At 58.9% G+C, this 19,348-nt stretch overlaps 1 protein-coding gene across 3 annotated transcripts in view; it reads right to left on the reverse strand.

The window, feature by feature from the left end:
* Positions 1–19,348, reverse strand: part of SH3RF3 (SH3 domain containing ring finger 3) — a 206,834-nt gene that overhangs the window by 53,967 nt on the left and 133,519 nt on the right. For all 3 annotated transcript variants that reach the window (XM_060309733.1, XM_060309732.1, XM_030845045.2), the window contains 2 exons: positions 17,629–17,982; positions 6,649–6,722 (listed from right to left, as the gene is read on the reverse strand). In XM_060309733.1, coding sequence (XP_060165716.1) covers positions 6,649–6,722; positions 17,629–17,982 — 428 coding nt within the window. The remainder of the gene's footprint in view (positions 1–6,648; positions 6,723–17,628; positions 17,983–19,348) is intronic.

The following is a 19,348-nucleotide window of genomic DNA, read 5'->3' on the forward strand; positions in this document are numbered from 1 at the left end:
GCTACCCACCCATTTCACAGCTGAGCACACTGAGGCTCAAAAAGATGGAGAATCTGTGTTTACAAAGCAGCGAGCTGGAGGCAGGTGGTTCCGTGGCCTCAGGGACCTGGCGGGGGTGGGGGGCACTGTGGGAGGCTGGGGAGAGGCCCGGGCAGGAGAGGCCGGGGAGCGGGGGCTCCACGTGAGGGGCCTGTGCTGAGTGGCACCAGGGCACTAATGCCCTTGCTGTCTTCATCTTTATTTTAAATTCGTTCTCTGAGGAGTAATCCCTCCTCTGGTCTCAATATTTCAAGTTCAGCCTCTCAGTGTGCATGGCTGGGGGGTGTTCACCTGGAACACCTCTGCCCCCCACCTCCCCACGGGCGTTCTCCTGCACTAGGGGCCTGCACACCTGCGTGCAGCTTGCGCTGGGGCGGCGCTGGCCAGGGAACGTGGCATCTGCTTCCCCTGTTGTGACTCAAGAAAACGCCCCGGAGGGACCAGCCGGCTCCCAGCCCGACGCCTGCAGCTCCGCGGTCCCTGCCGTGCGCCGGGTCACCCCGTCCAGGTCCGAGTGCGGCCACAGGGTAGGGTGCATCCTTTGCACCCCTTCCCACCCCACGCCTTCAGCCGCGCCCACCAGCACTGTGTGCTGCCATCCTGGGAAAGCTGGAGGATGATCCCTGATCCTCACGGAACCTGGGGCCCCAGCCGGGCCTGGGTGAAATGCGGGAACCAGGCAGCAGCCGCATGGTTCCCGGCGCCCCACCCTCCCTTTCCACTCCTTCCAAAGGCCTTGAGCTCAGCACAGGCCTCCACGGAGGACGCAGGGGGTCCCACGTCACGTGCAGAGCAGGCCCGGGATTCGCCTCTGTGCGTTCACACACAAGGTTGGTACTGATTTCAGACAGGAGTGGGAGCGTCTGGATCCCAGCGCCTCTTCTCCACAGCCCGGTGGCCGGCAGGGGGCTCTCGGGCCCATCGAAGAGGCGACCCTTCCTCCAGGCAGACGCAGCCCTGTGTGAGGCGGGGGGAGTGTCAGGCCCCTTCCCGGCGCCCTCAGCCGGCAGTGGAGGCCGTGAGCACCGAGCCTGGCACCGTGGGAAGAGCTGCCAGCTCACCGTATTACTTGCTCTTTCCTACGTAAGATCTTCACTTGCTGTTAATTGTCCACAGGCTCTAATCAAGCAGCGATGAAAGAACTTTAATGCCGTCATTAACTTCACACCCTTCCACCTCCATATGAGGCCTGCTCGTCTCTTCTGGAGTAAGGAAGGTTCTTTTCCATTCCTCCTGGGAAGAGTCTGCCCCTGCTCTTCTAGCTGCCAGGGCCGCATGGGCTCAGGTCAGCGCGACATGTGCCGCTCGCTGGCTCTCAGTCGGCAGGATCAGCTGAGGAGAGGGTTCAGCACAGGAAGTTCCCGAGCTCGCCTCTTCGCACGGACACAGCAAGTCCACAGCCACATGTGGGACCACCTCCTTGAAAAGGGACCTGAACACTGGCTGAACAGAGCCTCCACCACGAAGGGTAGAAGGACAGCGTGGAGACGGGCAGGGGAAGCAGAGAGACGGACTTGCCCAGGAAAACCCCTCCCCAGCTACCGCAATCCAGTCAGGAGGGACCACAGGGGACGGGTCTCTTCCCTGAGGAGTGAGGGATTCAAGCTCCACACGCAGCCCCCAACCCTAGATCCCGCTCAGAGAGACCAGCCCCCAAAACACCCGGCTTTGAAAACCAACAGAGAATACCCAGGAGGACTACAGAAGCACAGGGAGTGGAAAACCCGCTCTCAGTGGAGTTGAACGTGCAGACTCACTCGACCTAAAAACCAGTGCAAGAATACCAGACTGAACAGCTCACAGCCCACTTACTGACGCTGAAGCAGCTGCCAGAGAGGCGGGAACCAAGTGGGCTGCTCCCTGGGAACTGAGTCTCTGGCGGGAGCCGTACCCGTGATCTCAGGCTACCTTGCTAATGCCGGCTGGTGGGCGCAATTTTGGAATGCTCCATCTAACCTGTTAGTGTCAGTGGGCATGCCCTGATGAAGCGCCGCCCACCCTGCACTTTGGCTAGGCCTCACGGCCAGCTGAGCAATAGCCCTGCCCACCAGTTCCCAGCAGCTGCTGCAGCTGGGCCCACGGACGTTCGGAGGCCAGCCCCACCCGCCAGCATGCCTCAGCAGTAGCTGCAGCACCCCCACAACGGGAGGCTGCACACAGCCCACACAGGGGACCCTCGAGTGCCTGACTCTGGTGGCCAGGCAGGATTGCACCTCTGGGCCCACACGACATCTCCTAATAAGGCCACCCCTTCAAGACTGGGAGCTGAAGGAGCTGATTTACCTAATACATAGAGGCAAACACAGAGAGAGTCAGGCAAAACGAGGAGGCAGAAGAATATGTTCCAATTGAAAAAACAAGATGAAACCTCAGAAAAAGAACTAAACAAAATGGAGATAAGCAATCTACCTGATAAAGGGTTAAATGTAATGGTCAAAACGATGCTCACCAAACTCAGGAGGAGAATGGACTTAATGGACACATACAGAACATTCCATCCAAAAGCAGCAGAAAACACGCTCTTCTCAAGCATACATGGAACATTCTCCAGGATTAATCACACCAGTTTACAAAACAGGTCTCAATAAATTTAAGAAGGTAGAAATCATATCATGCATCTTCTCTGACCACAATCGTGTGAAACCAGAAATCAATCAAAAGAAAAATTGGGGAAAACCACAAAAACATGGAAATTAAACATGAATGGACCATTGACAAAATCAAAGGAGAAATTTAAAAATACGTAGAAACAAATGAAAATAGAACCACAATGATCCAAAATCTATGGATCACTGCAAAAGCAGTTCTAAGAGGGAAATTTACAGTGATATGAGCCTACCTCAGGAAGCAAGAAAAATCTCAAATAAATAATCCAACCTTATACTTAAAGGAACTAGAGAAAAGAAGAAAAAACAAAGTCCAATGTTAGTAGAAGAAAGGAAATAATAAACATCAGAGCAGAAATAGATGAAATAGAGACTAAAAAAAAACCAATAGAAATGATCAATGAAACTAAGAGCTGGTTCTTTGAAAAGATAAACAAAATTCTCAAACTTTTAACTAGGCTTATCAAGAAAAAATGAGAACTGGCCCAAACCAATAAAATCAGAAATGAAAAAAGAAGTTACAACTGACACCAAAGAAATAGAAAGGATCATAAGAGACTGCTGAGAACAATTATACGCCAACAACAACCTGGAAGAAATGGAAAAATTTCTAAAAACGTATAATCTTCCAAGACTGAATCATGAAGAAATAGAAAATCTGAATAGACTGATTACTAGTAAGGAGAATAAGTTAGTAATCAAAATTCTCCCAAGAAACGAAAGTCCAGGACCAGAGGGCTTCACTGATGAATTCCACAAAATATTCAAAGAAGATTTAATACCTATCCTTTTCAAACTCTTCCAAAAAATTAAAGAGGAGGGTAAACAAACTCATTTTACAAGGTCAACATTACTCTGATAACGAATCCAGATAAGGACACCACAAAAATAGAAAATTACAGGCCAATATCCTTGACAAACATAGATGCAAAAATCTTCAACAAAATATTAGCAAATCGAATTCAAAAATATCGATACATTAAAAGGATCATACACTGTGACCAAGAGGATTTACTCCAGGGATGCAAGTATGGTTTAACATCTGCAAATCAACCAATGTGATACACCATATTAACAAACTGAAGAATAAAAACCACATGATCGTCTCAATAGATACTCAAAACACGTTTGACAAAATTCAACATCCCCTCATGATAAAAAACTATCAACAAAATGGATACAGAGGGAACATATCTCAACATAGTAAGAGCCGTATATGATAAGCCCACGTCTAACATCATTCTCCACAGTGAAAAGCTGAAAGCAATTCCTCCAAGATCAGGAACAAGACAAGGATGTCCACTCTTGCCACTTTTATTCAACATAATACTGGAAGACACAGAGAACGGACGTGTGGACACAGGGAGGGGTGGTGGGATGAACTGGGAGATTGGGACTGACATATGTGCACTGCCATGTGTAAAACAGAGAGCTGGTGGGAACCTGCTGTATAGCGCAGGGAGCTCAGCTTGGTGCTCTGTGGTGACCTAGATGGGTGGCATGGCGGGTGTGTGGGGGGGGTGGTGGCAGGGAGGTCTAAGAGGGAGAGGATATATGTATACATAAAGCTGAAATCACTTCATTGTATAGCAGAAACTAACACAACATTGTAAAGCAACTATACCCCAATTCTAAAAAATAAAATAATACTGGAAGTCCTAGTCACAGCAATCTGACAAGAAAAAGAAAAAGAATCTACATTGGAAAGGCAGAAGTAAAACTGCCACTGTTTGCAGATGACATGATATTATACATAGAAAATCCTGAGGATACCACCAAAAAACTGCTAGAACTCATCAGTGAATTTTATAAAGTTGCAGCATATGAAATTAATATACAGAAATCTAGCAACAAACTGTCCAAAAGAAAAATGAAGAAACAATCTCATTTACAACTGCATCAAAAAGAATAAAATATCTAGGAATAAATTTAACCAAGGAGGTGAAAACAGTGAAACCTATAAGACATTGATGAAAGAAACTGAAGAAAACACAAAAAATGGAAAGATATTCTGTGCTCATGGATTAGAAGAATTAGTATTGTTAAAATGTCCATACCCTCCAAGGCAATCTACAGTCAGTGCAATCCCTATCAAAATTTCAATGGCATTTTGCATAGAACTAGAACAAATAATTCTAAAATTTGCACGGAATCACAAAGGACATCGAATAGCCAAAGCAATCCTGAGAAAGAAGAACAAAGCTGGAGGTACGGTGTCTCTGACTTCAAACCATACGGCCACAGAACGCACGCGTTAACTTGCCGTAGTCCAGTACGCTCGTGCTGGCCACGGTCCATGTATGACCACCATGACCGACAGATACATTCCTGCCAAAAGGCTTGTCACCCTTTGAAAGATGTATCTGACTCCCTTCTGTTACCCAAATGAAAATCTCCACCCAAACAGGGACGGCCATGCTCTGGAGGTGAGGCAGAGGGAGTCGGCAGGGGGCTGGGGACCACACTGACCCCCTCATGCCCCAGGGCAGAGGGAGGGCAGGGGGAGAAAGAAGTCCCTCCAAACTCTGCACCAAACTTAAAATCCCTCCGGGATGTGGAAGGTCTGCATGTGGCTGAGGCCTCCAGCATGTGCTGATGACTCTCAGGGAGTGATACTCCTGGAACTGGGTCTCCAAGGCAGAGTGGCGTCCTTGGGTGGCTGACCTGGTGTACAAGAGCAGGGGCTCTGGGCTGCTGCCAGGACCCTCGGCACCCAGGAGGGGAGGATCCGGCTCTCTCCGAACAAGTAAGAGTTACTGAGAGCCTGCGTGCCGGGCACCTTGCTGGGGACGCCAAGATGAAACACCCGGGCCTCATGCTTCACAAGCTCTCCTGTCCCGCCTTGCACTTGGGGAACTACAGTAAGGCCTCACCGTCTCCCATGGACCAGGCCTGCTTCCTCAGGTAAAGAGTCCTGCACCCAGTTCTCATGAGCAAGACCCCTGCCCATCCCTCCCCGGGTGCCCCGGCCCCAGGTCTGAGTGAAGGCCGTTGGAACTCATCCAGAGAGCTAGCTGGAAGACGGTGCCTCTGTCCAGTGTTGGTGAGGCCTGAATTTCTGCCTCAAGACATCGAGACACCACTTACTAACCTACGTCCCCTCAGGAAGCTACGCAAAGATAGGTAGGTCCCAATGTCCTTGACTTAGCTGGTTTCGGCAATCACCCAGTCACAGCAGGATGTTCAGGGACTCCTGTCTGCCGCCAGGTAGAGGTAAGCGTCTGGCCTGGGCTCGAAGAAGGTGAACCTGTACCAGCGGATATAACCACCTTCTAGGAATCCTTCTGAAGACTGGCAAACTGCATTTTCAAAAGGCATCGTTCGCTTGAAATCCATTTTGTTCTGCCACTACACAGGTTCCAAGTGTCCCTCTGGCCATACTGGACCTTGGGAACCTCCTACCTTGCCACGTTGTTTCCAAATTCATATTCTCCACCTTAAACGGTCATTCAAGTAACTGAACTCATTGCCACACAACAGAGTAGCCAGCAATGTGATTCTTCAGAACACTCTTTAAATGGCGATTTTAAACGGCACGTCTTTTAGGAGCTGTCATTTAACAAGAGCAGATTCTCTAAACAGACAAGCATCTCACTTCCCAGCAACGGTTCATCTGGCTCGATTTGGGGATGACATGCAGCTGCTGTGCACTGGACGGCAGTGGGCACAGAGCTGCATCTGGGCAGCTGGTGATGTCGGCCGCTCTGGCTGCCCTCTGCCCCACGGGGCCCACCTCCTCAGGGGTCTCTGGGGCCCTTTCTTGGGTGGCCAGTGAAAGTGTCATCAAATATCTGGACACACCCCCCGCCCCCTGCTTGTACCGGATGCCGGGGGGACAGTGATGTTGAACCCACCAGCCTGCTGGCCAGGCGGCCCCGCCAGCAGTCCTGTGAGCTGCACAGAACCAAGCAGGTGACACGCTAGAAAACCCCACATGGACACGCTAGCGGGGGTGGGGGAGGCGCTGAAGGCTGGGACCCCAAAAACATAAACGGCAGCTCACACGTTGAGGGGCAGCTGGACTTTGGGAGCTGTGCCCTGCTGTTCAGCCACTGGGGTGCATCCGGCCGAGGCGTCCTGGAAACAGACAAGAGGAGACAGTGAGTGGACACAGGCTCCAGGGGTACGGAGCATCCGCGGTGGAGTCTGGGCATCTGGCCCCCTCGGCTGCCTGACTCTGTGGCCTCCACGGCCCGGGTCCCGCTGCCCGGCTTTAGTAGCCGTCCTTCAGTCCAGAGGGGGCCTGGCAGCCAGCGACCCCCGTCCCTCCCGCAGCAGCTCAGGAAACCGCTCGGCCCGCGTCTGGCCCGGACGGTGAGGTGCCGTGTCCATCACGGAAAGAGGCGGTGGGGTGGCCGGCCTTCATTCTCAGGACTCGGATTCATTCCTCCTGTGTCTGGCCGAGAAAATCCCGACAAAACCTTTCATGCTCCAACATGTCAGCTTATTTAGAAACCGTGTCCCCGAAAGCTAAAGAAAATCGGTCCTTTGACAGTGGACGGGGGGCAGCTAGAGGGTGCCAGGATGTAAAGCACTGCCTCTCCTGCCTGACCCGAGGCGCGCAAAGCTTCAAGGGTCTACTCTGCGAGACGACGGAGGGATGGCCGCCTTGCAGGAGGTTCCTGCCAAGTGTCAGGTGCACGGTGAGCTGGGTGAGGGCCAAGCAGCGGGCTCTGGGCTGCAAGATGATGCTGGGCTATCCTTAGGGAACCCCGTAGATCCAGCCTGCCAGGGGCATCGTCCCCCGAGTCCCCTCACCACACACTGGCTCGTGCCGCCCCTGCCCTCCCCAGGTGGCATCCCATCTTTCTGCTCAGGGTACTGGGTGGCCTGGCGAGTTGAACTCTGGTCCCCAAAGTGCACGAGTCATGGCCCTCGTGCCTGTGAAGGTGACCTTATTTGGAATCGGGGTCTTTGCAGGGGTAATATGAGGCAAGGATCCTGAGATGAGATCATCCCACGAGACACAAAAGAACAGAGACACCAGAGGTGAGAAGGTGGCGAGCAGACATGAGGGCGACGCATCTGCAAGCCAAGGAGGTGGGGTGCTGGCGGCCAGCAGATGCTGGAGGGGCCTGGGTGGGGTCTCCAGCAGCCCCATGAGAAGCCGGTCCACCGACAGCTTGATTTTGGACCTCTGGCCTCCAGAGCGCTGAGCAGGCACTGCCTGCCGCTCTGAGCCACCTGGTTTGTTACAGCAGCTCCAGGAAACTAACCCAGATGGGGACACCCAGGGGTACCTCGAAGCTGAGGGAGCTGGGGTGTCCTCCCCTCCTGGAGGCCTCCCACAAGGGCAGGACAGGGACCCCGGAGGAACAGGGACCCAGCAGCCTTGGGCAGAGCCCTCAGGGCCCGGGCAGGTGGGGAAGGTGACCTGTCACCACGTGTGTGTCCTCAGGGCACAAAGAGCACTGAAGCACAAATCGCAGAGAAGCACCTGGAACAGGCCTGGGGTGGCAGGACAACCCACGCAGGACCGACCGTCTCAGGGCCCTCTTGCTGTGCGGGGAGCGTCATTCTTGCCCATCGCTGACCAGCTCCAACCTCGATTCTGGTCTCCGAGGCAGCCTCCCAACCCCGTCCCCCGGGGACCACAGCCCGTCAGCAGCCCCTCAGGCAGACGTCAGAACTGCTTCTCCTCGTCGGGACTCGGAGCTTCTGGTAGACTGAGAATGTGTGACACCCACACGGAACGCCCCCCCCCCCCCCCCCCGCCCAGGCCACTGACGTCCCGAGCGCCTTCCCGCGCACCGAGCTTCTGCACTTGCGGGAGGGACCCAGCTCCTCAGACCTGCCCCTGCGGCTGCCGTGTGGAAGCTGCGGAGCCAGGAAGGTGGGGACGTCCCTTTCTGCCCAGAGACTCCGGGTCTCCTGCTCGCTGAGCACGCCTGCCCCCAGGAAGGGACAGCCCCGCAGCCAGGGAGACAGCACCCAGGCCCACGGCTCCCCTCGAGCAAGTGAGGGGCCCTCCCTGCTCGCTGACAAGGAGCGGGCAGGCGGCATCCGCCGACCACCTGAGCCCAGGCCCGGCTGGGGGCGCAGACACGGCCTGCGATCTCGGGGGTTTCCTTGGGGTGGGGGGACAGGCGTCAGGCAGGTCGTTACAGACACGGGGTCCTGGCAAGAGCAGGGCCGCAGAGCACACAACGGAGGCCGAGGCTGGGTGTGGCCAGAGGGGCTCCCTGAGCACCCAGTGAAGGGAGAAGGAGGAGAAAGCAAGCTTTGCAGGTTGGAAGCAGAGGCTGGAGCACCAGGGGCAGGGGGAGCCCCGGGAGCCCCCCGATCCAGCTGTGGATCCTGGGCGGCACCTGGAGGCCAAAGACACACCTGGTAAGAAGGGCACCAGCCCACGTCTCTGCCGAGGACGTTCAGTCGTGGATCGGCGGTCAGGGTGATGAGAGGCACAGGGGGTCTGGTTGTGCAGGAGGCCGTGGGTAAGGAGGGTAAGAGCAGGGATAACAGCGGCCACGCCCACCCAGAGCTCACCAGGGACCAGGCTCTGCTCTGAGCACTTGGCCGGGAATAACGCATTTACTTCGCAGAAACGCCCGTAGGCAGGTGCTGCTGTCACCACTTCACAAAATGAGGGAACCCAGGCCCAAGGCAGGAGGTGCGCGGCTCACAGTCACCCAGCCGGCCAGTGCCCGGCAGCCCCTGCTGGGGGCTGTGTGCGTCCCCACCACCTCGTCCCCAGGGGAGGCACCAGCGAGTGACCGCGAGCCCAGGGCCCTAACCAGCACGGAGTCACCAGTTCACAGGCCTGCGGCCTCACAGCCAGCAGGGCAGGCGGTCAGTCCTCTCGCTTCTCTCTGACTCTGACGCAGGGGACCCAGGACCGTCTTCCGTCTCTAGTTCCCTGTCCCTTGCCAAGGAAGGCAACGTATTCGCAGGTTCCGGGGATTAGGACGTGCACACGGTGGGCGTTACTCCCCCTCTACCTACACGACTAGTGGGTTCCGGGGCTGAAGGGCGTGAAGGAAGAGGATAAGCGAGTTTCCGGCCTCCGCGACTGGCTAGACAGAGATGCCACGAGAAGGGATGGAGCACGAGACCTGGGGGAGGCCGACCAGGGGCTCAGGGTGGGCACGACCTGGACGTGTACGTTCGGGGGTCAGCACCGGGCTGATGTGCCCTCAGCTCTCAGCGTGCGACCCTGGACGGGTTATGCCATCGAGCCGTGGACTTCTGCCCCGACCACGGTCGAGCGACAGGCACTGGATTTACCCTCCACCCGAACACCTGAATACCAGACAAAACATGAATCCCTGGTTCCCGAGACTTTGGAAATCACGCAGTGAAGACACAGGCCCTGGAGGGATGAGGAGATGGGGCCACCGTGGCCCCCAGCTTCTAGGTTAGCTGGAATATTAGACACAGTAATTTAAAGCTCTGAGCAAGCGCTCAGGAAATGCTGGCATCATTCTTTCTGCAGCCACAGGAGAAGATTCGGCTGCAAGAAAGGGCAGATAGAGGAGATGGCTGACCCGAGACTCCGTCTGCAGACCGACACAGCCCCACACGACCTGGGAGAAGGACCTGCACAGGTGGGTGTGGAGGGCTGGGGGAGCACAGCAAACGGGATGGCGTGAGGGAACTGGACACCTAGGTTTAGCCTGATTCTGTAAAACGATGGGTGCATTTACATGGGGAAATTTACATACAAATGATAATGCTTTTACTTAGGGAGCTGCGATTTGAGTTCGTATTTTTAAAAATCTGTATGTTCAAATTTTCCATCGTTTTACTATCAGCAGTGGTTTTCCACTACATTTTCAAAGTAAGATACACAGAACGACAGAGTTCGACTACCTGAGGTCTGTTTCAAGATCAAGCTATGGCTGAGGTGACCCCATGTTTACTGGATTCTACACAAGCCGCCTTTGTGGGGGGCCAGGAGGGGCCAGGAGAGGACCGTGAGGGGACCCTGATGATCGGCCATTCTGCTGACCAGACGCGGCACTGCTGGCCACAGTGGGGCCGAAGGGCCTTAGCCGGGTGGCAGGGCCCACGCGACTGGCTTGGACGGAGCCAGACCCGTGACCCTGCTCTTGTCAAAGGGCCTCCTGTCCAAATAAGCTCTCCTGAAACAGCCAACCAGCCAAAGGCACCACGTGGGAAGCCCCATGACCCGGCTGGGGGCTGCTGAGTCCCACCGTGCCTGGAAGGTGGCCCGCCGGGGGTCTCTGCACCCTGCTGCCTGCCGGCCACTCGGGCCGTAGTTCAACAGGAGGCGACACGTGCAGAGGAGGCTGGTGCCTGCCTCCAGGGCAGAGGGAGAGGCTGGCCATGGCTGTGGGCCTCCAGACCCCCACCCGTCAACTCCGCGCGACACGTGTTGGGGGCGGCAGGCCTGTGGCGCTCCCCCAGCGCTGGGGCAACGAGGCTGCCCTACAGGAGCCTGGCCGTCAGCTGAAACCCGACACACGAAGGCCACAGAGCAAGGAAGTGGGATCTCACGGCCAGACCCTCCCTTAGAGCTGGGTCGGGGGCATGGGAGGCCACACCTGTGACAAGCCTTTCTTCCCAAGGTCAAGGTTGAGATGGAGACCATCTAAAACTCCACCCACTGAGCCCGGGGCTCTGACTTTTCCCCCCTGCGCAGTGCGGAGCCCAGATGAAGGCCCTTTGGGACGTTGTGCCCGGTGGTGGGAGCCCGGGCTGTGACTCCCCGGTGGGGCCAGCCATCCTCCTCCGGGTCCCATCTTCATCTCTGTTCCTGTCGATGGAAGGTGGAGGGGTGTCCCCCGCCGGCAGCTGAGCTGTGAACAGCCGAGGACACAGACCCAGCAGAGCAGGACGCGGCTGCTGAGATGGCGGTCCCTCCAGGAGCCCGGGAGGCAGCTGTGTGCTGACCCTCAGGGGTATCGTGGCACAGGGGGGCCTCCTCTCAGGATTAAGGGCTCGCAAGCACCAGGCGTGGCAGGGGGCTCCAAGTTGTAGCAGTCCAGCCCTGGGAGGACGGCGCTGACCGGAGGCACGGCCACACCCTAACGCACGGCTCCTAGGACACACGGGGTGGGACGGGAAGTCTGTCTGAGGTCGTTCGCAGCGCCAGGTTGTCTCGTGCCCCACGCCCTCTGGCTGCAACGTGGAACAGGCTTCCCGCCAGGACTGGGGCCTGCTTCCTCCCGGCTGAGGGCCCCGAGGCTGATTCTGCTCTGATTTTTAATGGCTTACTTTTTAATGGCTCTGGGCCTTAAGGGATTAGTGAAGGCTTGGCAGGAGAGAGGGAATCGGGCAGGGAGGAAGGAAGGGAGGTGAGGGCTCCAGCTGCTTTTGGACAGAAATAACTGGGACCACAGCCTGGGGACAGACCCTTCCTGCACCCTGGCGACACCCCGCCCCTCCCCCCGGGCCTGGCGCAGCCCCATGCACGCGGGGCCCCGACGTGGGAAGGTGGTCCACCGTGATGAGGTGGAATTCCTTTCAGCTGACTCGCAATGGACGCGTGCTGGGGCTCAGCCCAGAAGTCGAGCACAGCCCAACCCGGGGGAGCCACCAACAGTGTGAGGATGCCAGTGGCTCAGTCCTCGGGGTCACTGAGCCCATGGAGTGGGCGACTCCAGTGATCCCTTAGGCCTCGTTCAGCAACAGCCCACAGGCATTGCACAGGAGTCTACGCTGGGCGCCCCCGGACCCTGATTCTAAACCGTCAGGCTGTTAGCAGATGCCAGAGGCTCCACTGCTGCCCTTGCCGGGGCCCCTGAGCAGTAGCTGCGAACCAGGCCTTTTATTTCCCACGGGGATTAAAAAAAGGGAAAAGGGTCTGCGGTTGGCAAGCTGCACCCCAGCTAAAAGGGGCTCCAAGTCGCCTTCCTTGACACAGACCAAGACCCCAGGAAGAAACACCTCACTTTAACTTTTAACACGTGTCCAGAAGGCACTGTCATCACCCTAAAAAGGAGCCGTGAAACGGGCATGTTTTATTCAGCACACGCCACCACTCCATAACACGGGGTGAAAATCAGGCTCTCAGGAACGTGCTTCCCAAAGAAAACTTCAGAGTAAAACGCTTACAGCCTGATTCTTCGCTTGGTTCCAAAAAGAACACCCAACAGCCTGCAGGGCCAGGGGTTTGGGCAGGGAGGACGGTGGGCGGGGCCTGGGCTGGCAGCTCGAGGTCGGAGGCCAAGGAACCTGGAGGAGACGGTCTGTCCTGGAGAGGGAGCCGGTCGCTCTGTGCCGACGGAACGTCCCCGGTTCTGTCCATCAGCCCCAGGAAGCTGGCTGGCCACCTGAGGCAGAGGCCACCAGGAGGCCAAGCTCACCTCAGGTGGCCCGACCGGCCCACAAACTACTGACTCAGCCCTGAGCTTCTGAGTCCAGGTCTGCTCAGCGGTCGACAGACTCCTCCGAGGTCACATCTGGCCGTGCTGTCCCTGCTTCTGTAAATAAGGTTTTCTTGGCACCCAGCTGCTCTTGCCCACAAGGCAGCAGTCCAGCACGCTGAGAAGTCGGCCGACCCACCTGAGGTGTCGTCTGCAGTGAGAGGACAAGCCTCCGGCCTCTGCCCTCGTCCCACGGGGCCAGCAGCGGGGACCAAACGGCCACAGCTGTGCCAAAAGCAAGACAGGCCTCCCCGGGTCATCACGAAGGGGAGCTGACCTGCTCAGTGCAGGGGTGAAAATCGCAAAGCGCTAACATGTTGGGGGCTGGGGGAAGGCAGTTACAGGCTACTTCTCACCCATCGGGCATCGCGAGGTTCGACTCTGAACCAACAGGTGGAGCCTTTTTCCACCAAGAAGAGTCACAGGCGGGGGGCTTCCCAGGTGGCGCAGTGGTTGAGAGTCCGCCTGCCGATGCAGGGGATGCGGGTTCGTGCCCCGGTCCGGGAAGATCCCACATGCCACGGAGCGGCTGGGCCCGTGAGCCGGCCGCTGAGCCTGCGCGTCCGGAGCCTGTGCTCCGCAGCGGGAGAGGCCACAGCAGTGAGAGGCCTGCGTACCGCAGGAAAAAAAAAAAAGTCACAGGCGGTCTCCTCGCTCTGCTTCCCCACACACGAGTCCGCCTGCTTGGTGGTCTTTGTTCACAGGAAGGTGCCAGTAGCTAGTGTAGACCACCCCCCACTTCCATGTGTGTCCACAGACGAAAGCATCGTCCCTGGCTTTGCACAAAATGCATGACGTTCACATCCCAATGACCCGTCTCCCGCCTTCAAACAGAAGGTGTCTCCTATGGAGAGGTGGGACTCAAGAGCCCGCAGCCCCATTCAGCGTGTCTGTCGTCCATCCACGTGTCCGCGAGCCCCCGTGTGGAGGGCCCCTGCGGGCACTGAGGGTCCGAGCACAGCTTCCGTCTCGGCCAAGCTCCCAGGCCTCAAGCTAGCGGTGGCCATGGTCGGGCCACGGCTACAGGGCCTGGGTGTGCAGCCGCGCCCATACCGTGGTCCACATGGTGGGCCTGGGAGGGGCGGGGCTGGGCGAGAGGAGCGGGGAGGTGGGGAGGGTCCTGAGCCATGAGCCTCTGCAGCAGGGCCTGAGGAGACATGGAGTCCCACAGGAGGCCTCGCCTCCTTCCAGAGCAGGCCCACCTCCCAGCGGCTGTGCCGTTCCACGCACTCCCTGCCCCGAGCGGTGTCCTTGTCGCCTGGTGGGCCGGCTGGTCCCGGGGGCTGGGGTCCAACAAGGGTCCTCCTGCATCTGCCCGGGCTGCTCCTTTAGCCAAGAGCTCGCCAAACGAGAGGGAGGACGGAGGGACCGGCAGCTCACCAGGCCCAGGGGCCCGTCCCTCAGCCGCTGGCGATGGCCGGCGCCCAGCAGTCCCTGCCCTTAACGTCGCAGCAGAACAGACAAGGTCGGCAGCTGACGTGGTGGACGAGAAGCCCGGGCCAGGCGGCCAGTGTTCTCATTCCTGCAGCCAGCAAGTCGGGACAGCACTGCCCACGTCTGCAGGGAAAGCTCTTCTCGTGCAACGTTCTCAAGGATGAGACGGTTTAGTTGTCTCGTGCTTGCTTGGTACTTTTTTTTTTATTTTGCTCCGGACAAGGCACAGAATTACCTTTGTAACTTTCTGAAAATGCTCAACACAAGCCCAGGCTCCCCACGGGCAGTGCGCGCAGGAGCCTGGAGGTGGGCTGACAGCGGGGAGCCCGGCGCGTCGGTGCCCGCACTCCCCGCTTAGAGCCTGTCCCGGGCCGACACAAGAAGAGGTGGCGAGAGGGGCTGCAGGCCACCCCACACGCAGGCGGATGCGTTGAAAGACGCCCGGAAGCTTCCGGGAGGGCTCTTCCAATTCACTCCTCAGACGCTAGAGAAATGCTCCCTTTTGATGTTCTCGCTGCTGAATTTCAAACACTCCCCTCCTCACTGATTTTAAAGCACATCTTTCTGATCTCAAGGGCTTCTGTTGGCTTATTTGAAGCTGGCCTGTAAGCCGTGGTCTCTCTGAAGCTGAGAAACACCGAGTCTGGTGAGAGCCTGCTGGGTGCAGGTCCCACCCACGGCCGTCCACAGACGGCGGGCACAGAGACGCCGGTTTCGGCTTCCGTGGGTCACCTCTGCTCTCCGAGGTTGCCGGCCTCTGCGTCGAGCAGTTAAAGCTTACAGACAACACGGAGCGTCCAGGGAAATGGTGCCGTGGGCTGGCCCAAACACCTGGGCTCCCCTGGGTGCCCTGGACCCCACTCCACCCCCATCCCCACTGAGCAGAGCCAGGCTGGAGGACTTGCTTTGGCCACTGAACGTCCCCACGCGGGAGCCTGTAGGGGCCAGTGCACTGGCGGCCACATGCCACCCCTGCCACGGCGGTGGGTACACTGCCGCCCGGGACTGGGCCATCGTCCCTGCACAAGGCCGGGTGGTCAGAATTTTAGCGTCCCTGAGTCACGTGGTCTCTTCACAACCACCAGCCCCACTGTTGTGGCCTGAGAACAGCTGGGCAGACGACATGCAAGTCAGCATGTGTGGCTCTGCCCCAGCAAGGCTTCTATCTACCGAACAGGTGGCAGGTGGGCTTGGCCCACGCAGCTGCAGGTGTCGGGGTGAGGGCACAGCGCCCCCCGCCTGTGGCGGACGCGCGGTGTGCGCGGGAAGCAGGCCTGGAGGATTGGGGCTGCCCGTTCCAGGGCATAACCGGCCACACTGCCCGGCCCAGGAGCTCCTTGCACCCCCTGGGGCTTCCCAGGCAGCGGGGGTGGGGGGGCGACCTGGGTCACCTGATGACAGGTCGCTCTGAGCTGTGGGTCAATCACCTCCTTTGACCCCCGACCTCAGCAAGCAGACATCTGGACCCTGAGTGGTGGAGCTGGCCTAGACAGCCTCTTTCCCCGTCCCTCCTGCTAACCCTCCCTGCCCAGCAGCAAGGTGACCGCGGTGCTCCGCTGCTCATGAGGACCTCGGCCGAGCCTGGACTTTTCCGCAGGGCAGGGAGGAATGATTCATCAGGGTCGAGTGTGAGCACGGCGGGCATCGGAGGCCCAGCCTGACCTCGCTCCCCTGGGAGCCCTGCTGCCTGTGGTGGACACGTGGCGTGCGGGAGCGAGCTGGCCGCCTCACAGCTGCGCCCTCTCGGCAGCCGGCGGTGTGGGCCCTGAGCCCGTGGGAGCCATCACGGGGGGGGCGTCAAGTGGCATCCCTGGAGCCACGGTGTTTCATGCTCAGACCATTCAGAATGCAGCATGGCTGACTCGGGTCCCATGGCCACCCGAGGAGAGACGGCCGGGTGGGGGTCAGGAGACAGGACACGGCACACAGGGTGGGCGACACCCCGTCCCTGCCCAGGACCTCCAAGTCCAGGGGTTGGGGAGAAGGCCATGAATACCAGCGACAAAAGCAACACAGTCCACGATGGATGCAGGGGAAAGCCCTGCAGGCCAAGGATTAGGCCAGCGGGTGCGCGAGGGCCGCAGGCCTTTCGTGTGCGTGGGCGCGTGTCTGTGCCGCAAGGGGGGGGAGGGGCAGGAACAGCCGCGGGGGGAGGGGGAGCCAGGCCAGCACGGGCGCACAGGTGCAGGATCTCTGCGGACGGCACAGGGGAGACCGGTGGAGATGCTGGAAAGACGGCAGGGTGGTGGCCGAAGTCTGAAGGGCTCCTCAGGCCACGCTAAGGTGCTCAGAGCTCCTGGGAGGCAACGGGCACCTCCAGGAGCACCCAGGTGAAGGGCAGCGTTACCGCAGGGCGCGAGGGGCCGCCAGAGGCAGGCAGCTGGAGTCTGAGGATGCAGACCCAGAAGGTGGCGCCGGAGGTGGGGGCAGAGGGGGCGGGGCTGGCCTCTGGGTCCCACCCATGACCACCGACCTACGCTGGCGCCTACCGCTCGCAGCCCTGGTGGCTGGCCCTCAACTCACAGGCGCTCAGCACCACCCTTCCTGCCTCCCGACAGCTGAATTAAACGGGGCCACAGCCAGGTTGCAAACTGCTTCCCTTGAACTCTCACCCTTTCTGAGAACGCTCACTAAAGTCCTGAGCCTGGTCACAACTTTCACTTCAAGTGTCACTGCAGGAAAATGGGTCCCAGGGCCCGGTCATCTCATTCGTGGCTCCCACACTTCGCCTCTTGACTGACCGGCCTGTCGTGCGGCAAGCAGGACCAGCGTGGACGCAGCAACAGCCTGGCTCCAGGGCTGCCTGGTCTGGCTGGCTGAGAGCAAGGTGACCCCTCTGCTTCCCTGGTGGACGGAACCAGTGCCCCGTCCCACAGAGGAGGGCTCTTCTGGTTCTGTCCACAGGGAGCACGTCAGCCAGTGTCACGAGATGCTGCAGACACAGCAGCACTAACCCAGACTTCCTCCCGAGTCAGAGGGCTGAGGCGGGCGGGGACGGGACCTCGAGAGGCCGCGCCACAGGCACTTGAGAAGCACCTCACACCCCCCTCGGCTGTCTGAATGCTGGTTGAGACCAAGACACACCTCCCACCAGGGCTTCGGGGGCCCTAGGGCGGGGACCCCAAAAGGCACTGTTGCCTGGCCTCCCTCACACCCACCCAGGGACCAGGGACGGGGAGCAAGCGGAGCCGAAGAGGAAGCCCCGGCCCCAGCGACGTTACCTGGGTGGGTGCACTGCGGGACAGGTGCGCCAGGTCCCCGATCCTGGCCGCGGCCCGTGGGTCGCTGGAGCTGATCAGCACGGGGGCGCTGATCTCCATGGAGCGCCTGTGGCTGGCGGCCTGTGTGGACCTGTGCGTCACGCTGAGCGCCGTGAAGGAGTGTCGCTTCTTGGCATTCTTCTTACTGTCCACACGCCGCTGGAAGGCGCTGACCGCCCCCGTGCTGCCTGAAGTGGGACCTGGGGCCGCGCTGGCCCCCGCACCGGGGTCAGAGGGCATGAAGGTGAGGCAGCCGGACGCTGAGGCCGGGCCCAGCCTGTCCATCTCCATCAGCTGCTTGGCGGCATCGTTGAGCTAAGGAAAGAGGGGAGAGGCAGACGTCAGTGGACAGCAGCCGCACCCCACGTCCAGCCTTTTGCTCGCGCCTCAAAGCCACCAGAGTGTTCAAGCTGCCAGACCCTTCCAACAGCACGTCCAGTACGAACGGTACGGAGAAAACACAGCGAAGGCCAGGGTGGCACCTGGACATTCTACTGAAAAGGTGTGTTTCCAGGGGCTGCTCCCTTCTCCCCACTTTGGCCGAGTGGGGCTGCCTGGGAAACACCCAGAGGGCGTGCCTAGGGTGGGAGCAGCCCCCATGTGCTCCCCACCTCGTGTACCAGCAGGACGCAGCTTCCCCGGCACGTGGCCACCCTAGGCTGACCAGACTTCCGGTGGAGCGGCCTCAGGCTGCCGGCAGAGCCCTGCCTGCAAGGTTCGGGGAGGGGGCAGAACAAGGGCCCTCCTGGAACAAGACACACCCGTAGACCAGGTGGGGATGGTGGGGTCCAAGGAAAGCATGAGCAGGGAGCAGGGCGCGAGCTCAGTGCTGGCGCTGGGTCACCGTCCCAGGTGCCAGTGTGAAGAAGGGTTTGAAGCCTTTGCGGGGCGGGGGCGGTGCTGGAAGGACACACTGGATCCTGACGGGAGCAGGAGAGAAAGTGTGTGCGCCAAGGGAGCCTTCAAGGGCATGAGGTCCCTGCAGGCAGGTGAAGGCCACATGGTGCTGGCTGTGGAGCTGCAGGGCGCCTGGTGCAGGCACCGTGCCACGTCCTCCCATCAGCCTGGAGCCGTGGGCCAGGCCAGGAAGGGTCCCTCGGCCCTGCAGGTCCTCCCTTGTATACCGACCGGGGTTTGCGGCTGGCAGCATCTCGATGAGTTAAAACCAAGCAAAAGCAGCAGCGCTGGATTTGCGCAGCGAGAGGGAGGGATGCTGTGTCCAGAGGCCAAGCCGATCACAGGCGCTGGGTGCGCAGCCGCCTTCAGACGGCTCAGGCACAGGCTGTGAGCATTTCCACTACAAACTCCTGTCCTTCACGGGGGTTTGTAAAACTCACTCCAGGCCCCAAACCGCGTGATCTAAGTCCACGCTTAGCCCTGAGACGCTGCCTCCAATCAGGCTCAGCTGCCTCGCTCTGCTTTAAGGCTTTATTCGTTTGCCCCATCAGCAGTGCTGCTCGGAGAGCAAGCCGGTGCCCAACCCCCTCCCTCGCAGCCTTCGGGGGCCCTCTGACCCCCGAGGGCCGGCCTCCTCCACCCCGTGGTGTGCACCCACCTGCAGCGCCAACGGAAGAGCAGAAGCAGGAAGCGCCAGGCATGATGCCTTTGCTTATGGGCACCAGAACCCGGTCTAGACCTGCTTGCATGTGGCAGATTTCTGTACAGAAATAAGGGCACTGAC

The sequence above is a fragment of the Globicephala melas genome, chromosome 12, assembly GCF_963455315.2.
Source record: "Globicephala melas chromosome 12, mGloMel1.2, whole genome shotgun sequence".
Taxonomy (NCBI): Eukaryota; Metazoa; Chordata; class Mammalia; order Artiodactyla; family Delphinidae; genus Globicephala; species Globicephala melas.